This window comes from Pinus tabuliformis, chromosome 1_2 (genome assembly GCF_031772625.1).
Source record: "Pinus tabuliformis cultivar Carrire ecotype Pingquan chromosome 1_2, CPIR1, whole genome shotgun sequence".
Classification (NCBI taxonomy): Eukaryota; Viridiplantae; Streptophyta; class Pinopsida; order Pinales; family Pinaceae; genus Pinus; species Pinus tabuliformis.
Window position 1 is genome coordinate 1025272434 of NC_142298.1, and position 12719 is coordinate 1025285152.

Below are 12719 nucleotides of genomic sequence, written 5' to 3' on the forward strand. Positions count from 1 at the left end.
TTGTATATAAGATGACCATTATGGAAGGTTGTTAAGATAAGATAAGATAAAATAATTTTATTAATGTCCAACAAATGACCACAAAAGTAGGTCAATGGGACTAGAGGATACATCCAGTAAGAGTACAATAATGGTCATATTAAATATATTTTATAATGGTCATATTAATTACTTAAGACACCTATGTAATGTAATTTCTATGATATAAGATGTCATGATAATGAATTATTTAATAAACTTATTAAATAATAATTAGGTGATTAGGTACTTGGGAGTTATATAAAGTCTCAAAGAACGTATCCCCCCATTTAACTCTGTATTGAAAGTTGAAACATTACACCACTGAATAATCATCCATGTTTGTCTCTCGTGTTTTGTCTCGCATATTCTGCCTACATATTGTGTGTTCGTCTAACACCAAAGGAAGAGTATTTTTCTAACATTTGAAATTATAGCACAATAAATGTATCATTACTCCCGTGATCTTTTACTCTTCAAATTCACTAGAAAATAATTAAAAAAAACACACAATGTCACAATGTGAAACTTAGAAATCAAGAAGATAGTGATGCAGATAAGTTCATCTATTTTATTTAAGCAGTAAAAATGAACGCAAAGAAAAAGGATACTGTAGCAATAAAGTCCACACGAGGGTCATCAACTGGCCTCAACATGATTTTAGCCATCATTTTCCCTGATTCTTCAAAATAGTCCGCAAAAAGGCATGCCCTTGAAACCTTGGTAAATAAATAGTCATAAGATGACTCCACCATCCTACAATCACCCAAATATTAGTTACAGAGTAAAGATACAAATATACACATTTGAAAATAAAAGCACCCAAGATGAACTTGCTCTTTAGCTTACGCAAACAAGATTAATAAAAGTATCCAACATTTATCAAAAAGCCAAAAAAGTACAAAGAAATTTTACAACTTAACAACCATAAAAACTCAAGTATATTGTGAAGGGATTCCAAAATGGTTCTTTTTCAATGAAAGAAATGAGTCAAGAAGAGGAATGATGTGAATTGTGAATTTATTTGGCCTTATATCATAGATGAAAAGATCAATGATTACTGGACATAATTGTGATTAATATCAATCCCAACCCTAGACCAATTAATCACCAGCTAAAAATCAAATTATTCCAAAATTCGTGATGATTTCAAGAAATCATTCTTAATTTGAATTAATAGCAGGTCAACAGGTATAAATCACTGTTGCTTTGAAATGCACCTATAAAGGTCGAAAACCAGAGTTTTGGGGGTTATTTTTCTTTTCAACTGTTGGGATTTAGAGCTAAGATATTGGAGAGAGCCAAAGAATCATTTTCACTGCCATCAAAAATTCTCGAAGTAAGGAAGGGATTGATTGCTACCCATGGTTTTCATTGTTAGAAAATGTAACTATGTTCGGTCTTCATTAATGTATTGGAGTCATTACGTAATGTACTTGTCAAAAGAATAAAGAAAAGAACTTTTATTATTGTACCAATGACTTATTAAAGCATGCGTTTCATGCTTGGGTCATCATTATATTATATTAGTCAAAGTCCCCATTGTGGACTCCTAGGATTAATATTGAGTTTATAGAGTCATTGTACATTCAAAGAGACCCTTCTTGGGCTTTTGAATCATGTAAAAAGCTTTTGTATTGAGTCAAATATGAATTATGTACCCTCCACATCAAGTCGGCCTAAGAGAGATCAAGATTCAAGTCGGCCTAAGAACCCTAATTCAACCCATAAGAAGCCTATATATACAAGGAGGTCGAAGTCATTTGGAGCATCAACTCTCAAGCAAGTTCCATATCTCAAGAAGAGCTTGAGAAGTGCGTAGTCTGTTGCCGGGAGGTCGAAAGAAGTGCGAGTTTGGGGAAATCTAAGAGAGAGAAAATCGTTATTTTGGTGCCTCTCTCTCTCTGTTTCATGGTCTGCATTGGGAGATCGAAGTCTCCTAAGATTTCACTAGTACCGGAAGTTGCCTGTGGCCGAAAGTTGTTGCCTAGTCGAAGTTGCTAGAAAGGGTGAAAGATCTGGGAGGCTGACCTGGTGTGGAGGGAAAGTCTGGTCTTGGTCTAGGGTGAAGAGTCTCAAAGAAAACCATTGAAAGGAAGAATTATCTTGATTGGGTTTTCCCCTCGAAGGGGGTTTTGCCCTGGCATGTGCCTATATCTTGTGTCTCTTGTTTTGTTATCTTCACACACATAATATGGTAATTGTTTGATGAAAGATAAGATAATAAAGAAGTAAAAGAAGCCAACACTCTCACAAGTAATTATCAAGAAAGGAGAATCAAACCCTAATATAATTACTTTGATTTTCCAACATGGTATTAGAGCTAAGGTCAGGAAGAGTCAAATATCACTTTGTTGGCATGGATTCTCCCTCTATGGTGAACTACATAAGAATGAGTTGCAACACTGCTGGAAGCTGGATCAAGAAGGTCATCTACTACTTGTTCAACAAGGTCAAGAGTCAAGGATTCTTGGCTACCCTTACAAGTTCTCTTACTGATGACAATGCATGGATTATTGATAGTGGAGCATCAAGACACATGACAAGTAAAAGTCAGCAACTATCAAAGGAGCCATCCTCTCATGCAGTGGAATTAGGTGACAACAAAAGCTATGCTGTTAGAGGCCTGGGATCAACATCATTGAAGCTGGATAATGGATCGAAGTTGCATCTCAACAACATTCTCTATGTTCCAGGTTTGAAAAAGAATTTACTTTCTATTTCTTGTTTAGAAGATAAAGGGGAAAGAATTGCTTTTGTTGATGGAAAAGTATTGGTTTGGGGAAAAGACTCTAGCATTGATAAAGCTAGGGTTATTGGAGTTTGTGAAGGAAGTCTTTATCGGGTCATTACACCACCTCCTCAAGCCTTGGTTCATATGGAAATAAGTCCAATTGAGCTATGGCATAGGAGGTATGGTCATCTACATTACAAGGTCATCCCTACTCTTAGTCAACTGGTTCATGGTATTCCTAATATGAAGTTAGATCATGAAGGAGTGTGCAAGGGATGCTCTTTGGGGAAACATACTAGAAAGCCATTTCATAATAATAAAAATAGGTCTAAAGAGATATTAGACCTCATCCATTCCGATGTCTGTGGGCCCATGTCTGACAAATCACTTGGAGGCCATCTTTACTATGTGATATTCATTGATGACCATTCTAGGAAGACATGGCTCTACCTACTCAAAACTAAAGATGAAGTATTTGATAAGTTCAAGGAGTTTAGGGCTGAAGTGGAAACCCTAACCGAAAGAAAGATAAAAACTCTAAGGTTTGACAATGGTGGGGAATACACTTCTAAAGAGTTGATTGCATATTGTAAGGAAGCAGGTATTAAGAGGGAGCTCATTGTTCCCTACTATCCCAAACAAAATGGATTGGCTGAAAGGAAGAATAGGTCAATTGAAGAAGGCATTCGAACTATGCTCCTTGATCAAGATCTACCGAAGTTCTTATGGGGAGAAGCAATGATGATTGTTGTATACATTCAAAATAGAAGTCCTCATAAGAGTCTTGATAATACTACACCTGAAGAAGTATTCACAGGGAAGATGCCGAGTGTGGATCACCTCTCAATCTTTGGAAGTCCAGCATATGTCCATGTTCCAAAAGACAAGCGAAAGAAGTTGGACTCGACAAGTATTAAGGGAATATTCGTTGGTTATAGTCTTTCCTCAAAAGCATATAGAATCTACATAAAGGAAGGAAGACACATTGAAGTAAGCAAGGATGTCATATTTGATGAAAATCAAGCATACAAGAAATCAAAGGATATTCCTATTGATTCTGATGATGAAGAAGTTCCCATATTTGAAGACGAAGTTCATCATGAAAACTCTACTACAAATATCGAAGAAGGAGGACCAAGTGAGCCTATTTAATCGGTGATTGTCCCAACCACAAGGAAGAGGCCAAATTGGTTAAAAGCTACATTATAAGATGTCGAAGAACATGAAGCTGCGAAAGGTTCCTTCAGGGAAAGTAAGAAACCAAAGATATATTCTGGCTATGTTGCATATATGACAAAGTTAATTGAAGCCAAACCATCTACATTCAAGGAAGTTGAGCTTGAAGAGGTTTGGAAGAAAGTTATACAGGAAGAATATCTATCCATCACGAAGAATGGGGTTTGGGAGATCATTCCTAGACCTAGTGACAAATCGGTTGTCACATTGAAGTGGATCTATAAGATCAAACATGTTGTTGATGGAAGTATAGACAAGTACAAAGCAAGATTTGTTGCAAGGGGTTTCTCTCAAAAGGAAGGCATTGATTATGAAGAAACCTTTGCACCTACAGCAAGGTACACTACCATTAGATCGTTGGTTTCATTGGCTGCTACAATGGGGTGGAATATCCATCAAATGGATGTTAAGACTGCATTTCTGAATGGGACCATTGATGAGGAAGTGTACATCGAACAACCTGAGGGCTTTGAAGTAAATAGCAGGAACTCTCATATTTGCAGACTTAAGAAGGCCCTATATGGCTTGAAGCAAGCACCTAGGGCATGGTATGCAAGAATAGATGCATATCAACTTAGAATTGGGTTCATGAAGAGTTATGTTGATCTGAATCTCTACATCAAGGTCGTGAATAATGAGCCCGTCATTATTCTACTATATGTGGATGATCTATTCATCACTGGTGTAGAGCGAAGAATTCAAGAATGCAAGAAGATCTTGGAAGCTGAATTTGAAATGAAGGATTTAGGATTGATGCACTATTACCTACGTCTAGAAGTATGGCAGAGACCTGGGGAGATATATTTGGGGTAAGGAAAGTACATCATCAAGTTATTACCAAAATTTGGGATGAATCGGATGATGGATTCCAAGTCGATGACTACATCTATGATCACCAACCTTAAGAAGTTGAGGAGCTTTGACTCTAGTCTCGTGGATCCTACCTCATATCAACAGTTGGTGGGTTCCCTGATGTATCTGGTAAATACTAGGCCAGATATATGTTTTGTAGTGAACATTCTTAGTCACTTTTAGTTGGAGCCTCGTCATGATCACTGGATCGCTACCAAACATATATTGAGGTATCTTTGTGGCACTATACATCACTGCCTAAAGTATGATAATAACGAATTCAAGCTAATTGGCTTCACAAACTCTTATTGGGGTAGCAGTGAGACCAATGGAAGGAGCACTACTGTAGGATGCTTTAGTCTGGGAGTTGTTATGATCTCATGGATGAGTAGGAAGCAAGATCCTGTTGCATTGAGTAGTGCCGAGGCAGAATATGTGGTTGCATGTAAAGTAGTAAAAGACGTTGTTTGGTTAAGGAAGCTTCTGACAGATTTGTTTGAGAAGTCTTTGGGTCCTACTATGATTAATTGTGACAATCAAAGTTGTATCTAGATGTCTGGAGATCTCGTGTTTCATTCGAGGACGAAACATATCAATAATAAGTTCCACTTTATTAGGAACTTGTTGCAGACTGGGATCGTGAAATTGGAGTATGTCTCGAAAAATGAACAGGTAGCAAACATACTGACAAAGGCTCTTCCTAATAAGAAGTTTGAATATCTAAGGACCCTGCTTGGTTTGGTAGATATTATTGATTGTATTTATGATAAGAAAGTAGAAGAGATTTGTTAAGGCATTGCTTGGGGAGACTTCTGGCCGACACTTTGTGTTGATGTCTGAGTCCCAAAGTTGAAAAGGTGGTTTTGGTTATTGAGCTCTGTTTTGGATACACACTTGTATGTTTGGGTAGGTGGTTAGCAAGCCTGATGGTACCTAGAGGGGCTGCAAGCTTGAGTCCACCTTAGTCCCACTTGGATAGATTGCCCTAGTCAGGAATCTAGTCCATGGCATTGTGGTGCCTAAATTGTTGAGTGACTAGTTGGAGAGATTGCTTTGGTCAAGAATCTAGTCCATGGCATTGCGGTGCCTAAAAGTTCTTCATGGTTCATATAGTTTGAGATCTTCCATTGTATTTGTACATTATGAATACCTTCCTAGTTAAGAGGAAGTGTTAGAAAATGTAACTATGTTCGGTCTTCATTAATGTACTTGTGTCATTATGTAATGTACTTGTCAAAAGAGTATTTTATTATTGTAACAATGACTTATTAAAGCATGGGTTTCATGCTTGGGTCATCATTATATTAGTCAAAGTCCCCATTGTGGACTCTTAGGATTAATATTGAGTTTATAGAGTCATTGTACATTCAAAGAGACCCTTCTTGGGCTTTTGAATCATGTAAAAAGGTTTTGTATTGAGTCAAATATGAATTATGTACCCTCCACATCAAGTCGGCCTAAGAGAGATCAAGTCAGCCTAAGGACCCTAATTCGACCCACAAGAAGCCTATATATACAAGGAGGTCGAAGTCATTTGGAGAATCAACTCTCAAGCAAGTTCGATATCTCAAGAAGAGTTGGAGAAGTGTGAAGTCCATTGTCGGGAGATCGAAAGAAGTGTGAGTTTGGGGAAATCTATAAAGAGGAAGAAAATCGTGATTTTGGTGCCTCTCTCTGTGTTTCATGGTCTGGATTGGGAGATCGAAGTCTCATAAGATTTCGTTGTTGTCGGACGCTGCCTGTTGCCGAAAGTTGCTGCCTAGTCGAAGTTGCTGGAAAGGGTAGAAGATCTGGGAGGCTGACTTGGTGTGGAGAGAAAGTTTGGTCTTGGTCTAGGGTGAAGAGTCTCAAAGAATACTTTTGAAAGGAAGAATTATCTTCACTGGGCTTTCCCCTCGAAGGGGGTTTTGTCGTGGCATGTGCCTATATCTTGTGTCTATTTTTTTGTGATCTTCATACACACATAATATGGTAATTGCTTGATGAAAGATAAGATAATAAAGAAGTAAAAGGCGCCAACACTCTCACAAGTAATCAACAAGAAAGGAGAATCAAACCCTAGTATAATTACTTTGATTTTCCAACATTCATTTCCCAAGAATGTGTTAATCAACATAACATTTCAATATTTCCAAATTTATGCAAGGGTTTGCAATGAAAATTTTTGAATCCAATAAACCAGAAATCCTATGGCAGTAAATTGATTTGCATTACCTACTTATTTTCAGAAATATTCAGAAAATATTAATGTAAATACACTACAGCCTACACCAACATACAAATCAAGTACTGAAAAATAAATGAGACAACCACACAAAGGGCACACTTATTTTAGGACTACACATCCCCGGAAAAACCCAATGCAGGAAAACTAGTGTACCAGATATGAGGGTTTTATTATTAAGCAGATTTCTGAATACAACTAGGGTGTCAAATTCGGCTCACCCAACAGAGAATATACCCCGCTGAATTATCTCTATCCAGAGACAGATATTTTGGTGAATCCAGCAACTAGATGAACAAACCCCACAAGTGATTGCGTTGTCCCCGGTGCTGGGTAGCGATGGCTACTCCAAGCTCTGCGCTAGCACTGCGTCACCTCCTCTAGGAACTGCGTCACCTCCATTAGGAGTTGTGCCACCCTCCCAGTGAGCCTTCTCGGCTCAGAAATCGATTTGTCGAACTGTCGCTCTCTCTGCCTCACAGAAACCCCAACGCTGCCTCTAAGTGACTGCGTTAGCTCCTCTAACCTCTGCATCACCCTTTCTAGAGCTGCAATGTCTCTCCCCGGTGCTGCTCTGCCTCTCTGCTATGTATTCTCAGCCTTGGACTAAAGTCCCTCTGCCGAACTGCCCCTCTGCACTAGAAACTCACTCTGAAATTCTCAGCAAACCATGCCCCAAAATTTCAAATTAGCTCAAGTGTTGCTCTCTTTGTGTGTGTTCTTCAACTGAACCCAAGCCTTCCTTTATACTTTTCCTGTTGAGAAATCAACGACCATGATCTAATCTCTAATCAACAGCTAAGATTAAATTAGACTTGATCCTCGTCACTTCGAAGCTTCTCACCATATTTACATTAATTCACTTTAATTATTTTAATTTCCTAAGTTTTAACTTAGGCACCATTAAAAATTATTAATTATTTGAATAACATGCACTCCGGGTGGAATTTCTCCAAACGATTTTTGGGTCTTGGAGATCTCATGTGTTCTAGCCCCCCCACAAAATTTTGGAGCTAGAGCACATCTCATGCTACCCAAAAAACAACATTTGCAAAGTGCATACTAGCCTCTTGTTACCATTTCCTTGTCAATACGCCATATCCTTTGGACCCATTTTCACAGTGTGGTGAACCAAATGATGGGATAAATAAAATGGTATTGAATTGTGAGCTATGTCGAACAAAAATGAAAGGTGTCGTTTACCATTTGAAATATCCTTTAGCAAGAATCCAAGGGCATAATGTTGTCCCTTGTGATAAAGCATCCCCAAAAATCATTCAGGACGCCCATGAGGCTCTTCATGAGTTCAATAAAAGGGAGGTTAAATCAGGCCTCAAAACTTGAATTGTTCACGAAGAAATCACTAGATCCACCAAAACCACAAGCATATGCAAGATATGGATAGTGAGAGAAACTACACAGGTTCAACTTCCATGAGGACCTTGCCATTCCTTAACCCAAGAACTAAACAAGAGTCACAACCTTCCTATTACCCACCACCAATGGATGACCCCTATAGCAGAAATTTTCTCCTAGATTTGTTTTCAATTGTCAGCCAACAGCCCCTTGCACATCGTATAACTTGATGTGCTACCATTTTCCGTCACTTGAGCCATCCATTGTGAGCCTCGTGTTGATTTTGGGTAGCATCAGATGTGTTCTAGCCACGAAAATTGGTGGAGAGGCTAAAGCACATGAGATCTCCAATACCCAAAAAGGGTTTGGGCAGATTCTAAACAGTTTGGGAGATATTAAAATAATCAATATTTTTAATGGAGTCTAAAATATTAATGTGTATTAATATAAAATTGTGTTAGAATGGTCCAAAAGTCATGGATCAAGCCAGATCTAATCTTAGTCGTTGATTAGGGACTTAATCTCGGCTGTTGATTTGTCAACAAGAAAAGTATAAGAGGAGGCTTGAGGGTCACTTGAAGAACACACTGAGGGAGACGAGTCAGTTCAATTTCTGGAGCGGGGTTAGCTGAGAAATTGAACCAGTGGTCTGGAGAGCAATTAGGAGGCAGCAAGTACAGAACAGAGAGACGGGAGATCAGCACAAAGGCAGAAAAGGAAGATGTAGGGCCAGAGGAAGCCACGCAGAGGCAACAGAGACTGCGCAGAGCCAGCAGGGCCTGCGTCATCCACGCAGAGGCTGCAAGAGTGACGCAGAAGACCAGAGAGGTTGCGCAGAGTCTCAACAGGCTAACGCAGAGGGTTTCAGGTCACGCAGAAGTCAGTAGGGCTGACATTGGGGTTCAGAAGAAGTGCTGGAAAATTTGTCTATATGTAGGTAAGCCAGTTTGACACCCTGTTGTACTAGAAAATTGTTGAATAATAAAATCCTCCCTTGTTGCACCGGTTTTCCCACATTGGGTTTTTCCAAGGACATTAGTCCAAAATAACTGTGTCAATGTGTTGATTCTTGTGCATATGTTTGTTTCTGTATTACAGTGTGATATCTGCAGCAGTATTTATTCTAATGTTTATTGAAGTAATTTCATGAATAAATTATGGTGAAATAAGTAGGAAAAGTAAATCAATTGTTGCAGTGATAGAATTTTCACACCTCGCTCATCTGCCATGATCGTAAGTTTGAAGGTGGGCCATCCAACCCCGAAGGTATGATTTTTCATTATGTAATTGGGTGTTTATGCTTTCTTTTCTTGGGCACACTTGGGCATGGATTAGTGGGGGGACTTGGAGGAAAGAAAGGACTTTGATTGTACCCTTGTTCCCTTACCTCAATTTGGAGAGTTAATCTTGTATCCTAGTCCCATTGGATCTCCTTTATTGGCTACTAGCTTTAGGAATGGCACTACATGGGAAACCATGATTTTGGTTGTGTGGTCCCGCTTCTCGGTGCCATATATTTCACTCCCCTCTGCACATCACACGCCCATTTCACATTTCCCCCATCTGAGTCCACATTTGTCCATTGGGTCCACAAGTTGTTAGCCCACCCCTCCCCTTGTCCACACCTTGGGTCGAGCCTAGAACGATGCCCCAGAGGTGGATGTAGTTAAAAGAAAGATAAAAGCATACTATGGCTACATACAATAGGAAATGTACCACAAAATGCAAAAGATGGTCAGGTCAATAAAATTTAGCGTGTGGGCAAAAGTCAAACATGAGCTCTACTCCATATCATGATGGCCATCACCCTGATTCTAGGGCCCCTATGAATGCCCCTTGCATCATTAAGGAACCCATGATTGTCCCAACCCTTGGTGAGCGATGAACTACCCCACCTTAAGGGGGTAATCACTGCTACATCTTTCACATCATGCTTTCATCCCTTTGAGCCTCGAGCACTCAAGGAAAGTAAAATCAACAAAATGCAAAAAGCAAATGAAGAAGGGTGGAAAAAAAGGTCGGGATAACTCATGTACCACAATTTCTCCCTCCTTGCATTCATAAACCCAAGTTGTGGGCCTCCCCAATCAAAGCTACCCTTGTACCATGGCATGTGGCTTGGAGCCTCCCCTTTTGCCCCCACTTTGTTCCATCACTATTTCACATGACACCTGCCATTTGATGGATGTACCATGGACCTATTATTCCCTTAAAGGTTGAAACCACCTAACAGGGTCCTTCATTAAACTCTCTTGTCAAGGAAGGTAACACCAGTACATGTTCAAAGCCCCATTTGGAAGGAAAAGCCACTATGAAGTGTCCATTTTTGCCCCTGGTTAGCAAGTTTATTTACTCAATTGTGTGAAAATTTCTGAATCTACACATCAGAAGTCCTATTGCAATCACTGGTTTATCATCTCCTACTTGTTTTTATATTCAACAAGTTATTTAATTATTAAACAGCAATGAAAACACTATTGCAGACTACACATATGTACATATCATGAACTGAATATAGAATGAGACAAATACGCAAGGGACACTGTTATTTTTGGACAAACGTCCCCAGAAAAACCCAATGCGGGAAAATCGGTGCAGCAGCTCTGAGGGTTTTCTATTATTAAGCAATAGTTCTGAATACAACTCTGGATGCCCTCTCAGCAATCCAGTTACAGAGATAAAAATATACTGGCAGAAACCTAAGTGAGATTACCTCACTTCACCCGGCAAAATCTCTCCGTTCCGGCAATTGGATTGGTTGTCCCTGGCTACAACTGCACTGCCCCTTCGCAATAGCTGCGTGGAGCACACTGGTACATTGCATCAGCACTACGTTGCCTCCTCTACCTCTTGGAGCTCTAACACCAGCCTTCTCGGCTAATCCTGCTGCTCCCCGGTTGGATTCGGATTTCTGCTAGAGGGTGGCTCTACCCCAACATTGGAAATGCGTGGACCCTTCCTGGCCCACCGTCAGTCTCCCTGGGTCTGCGTTGCCTCCTCTGGCGTCTCTCTGCCTCCTCTGTTGTGTATTTGAGGTCCTGGAGAAGATCCTCCAATCTCAACTATCCCTACCCCTCTGTTGCAATAGATCACTTGTTCGATTTTCTCAGAAAAATCGAGCTGACTGATCTCTCAAGTGTATCTCCAACTGACCCTCAAACCTCCTTTTATACTTTTCCTGTTGATGAATCAACAGCCGAGATTAAATCCCTAATCAACGGCCTAGATTAAAATAGACTTGATCCTCATCACTTAGAAGTTTCTCACCCATATTCTTATTAATACCCATTAATATTTTTATTTTCCTAAGTTTAGACTTAGTAACCCATTAAAAATATTAATTATCTTAATAACTCCTCATCCGGGTGGAATTTCTCCAAACGATTTCTGGGTCTTGGAGATCTCGTGTGCTCTAGCCCCTCCACAAAATTTCAAAGCTAGAGCACATCCGATGCTACCCAAAATCAACAAATTGCGCTAATGAATTGTTGTATCGAAAGGTGAGGGGATGGATTGGATCTTATACAGGATTGCAAGTGAGTTTTCATCTTGGCCTCCCTATACCAGATCCAAGCCCTCCAGAGGATCACAATGGCATTATAGGGTGAGCGTTGAGAGCATAGGCCTCCAACCTTGCAGAGCATTGGTTTGTCACAACATGGGTTTCTTCAGCGCCACCACATTGCTTGTTTGTGCCCCAATCATACAGAGATGATGATGCACTTGGACCACATTGCCCAGCTAGCTACACATTGCACCCGACACTTGGCAACTGATCCAGGGCCTAGAGGAGGTTATGTCTTTCCTAGGGACACATGGGAGGGCATGTGTCATCTTCTAGCCCTCATTGATGGAGCATCGACTTGATCTTGAGCCATTTAGAGACCCATGAGACCCATTTAGAGCCCACAAAGCCCAAACTGGGGTTTGGAGATGTTTTGCAGGATTTGGAGGGCATCCCCCTCTTATTCATTATTTTTGAGGCCCTCACTCTCATCCTTAGCACTTGAGGCCTCAAGTTTCAACGTTGCCCTTCTAGGCCTCCACGTTAGCTTTGCATGGGCTTAAGAAGGCTTGTTCGATTTACCTTTTGAGCTATCATGGTTGGCTTGTAACCATGGGTGGGTTACTTAGCACATTAGGCATAGGCGGGTCTTCATCTTTTGATTTTTGAACTCATAGATCATGTATAAATAGATGAGACCTAATCTCATTCTAATCATCACACTTGGGATTTTCGATATCTCTTCTTGAGAATTTCGGACTTGTAATTAGAGGGATGAATTTGGACGAATTTGA

The 12719-nt window shown here is 40.0% G+C and overlaps 1 protein-coding gene across 1 annotated transcript in view; it reads right to left on the reverse strand.

The window, feature by feature from the left end:
* LOC149209613 (beta-galactosidase) overlaps window positions 1-12719 on the reverse strand; it is a 357426-nt gene that overhangs the window by 283582 nt on the left and 61125 nt on the right. The window contains exon 2 of the mRNA XM_089396421.1: window positions 630-774. Within this exon, the coding sequence (XP_089252547.1) occupies window positions 630-774 (145 nt within the window). The remainder of the gene's footprint in view (window positions 1-629; window positions 775-12719) is intronic.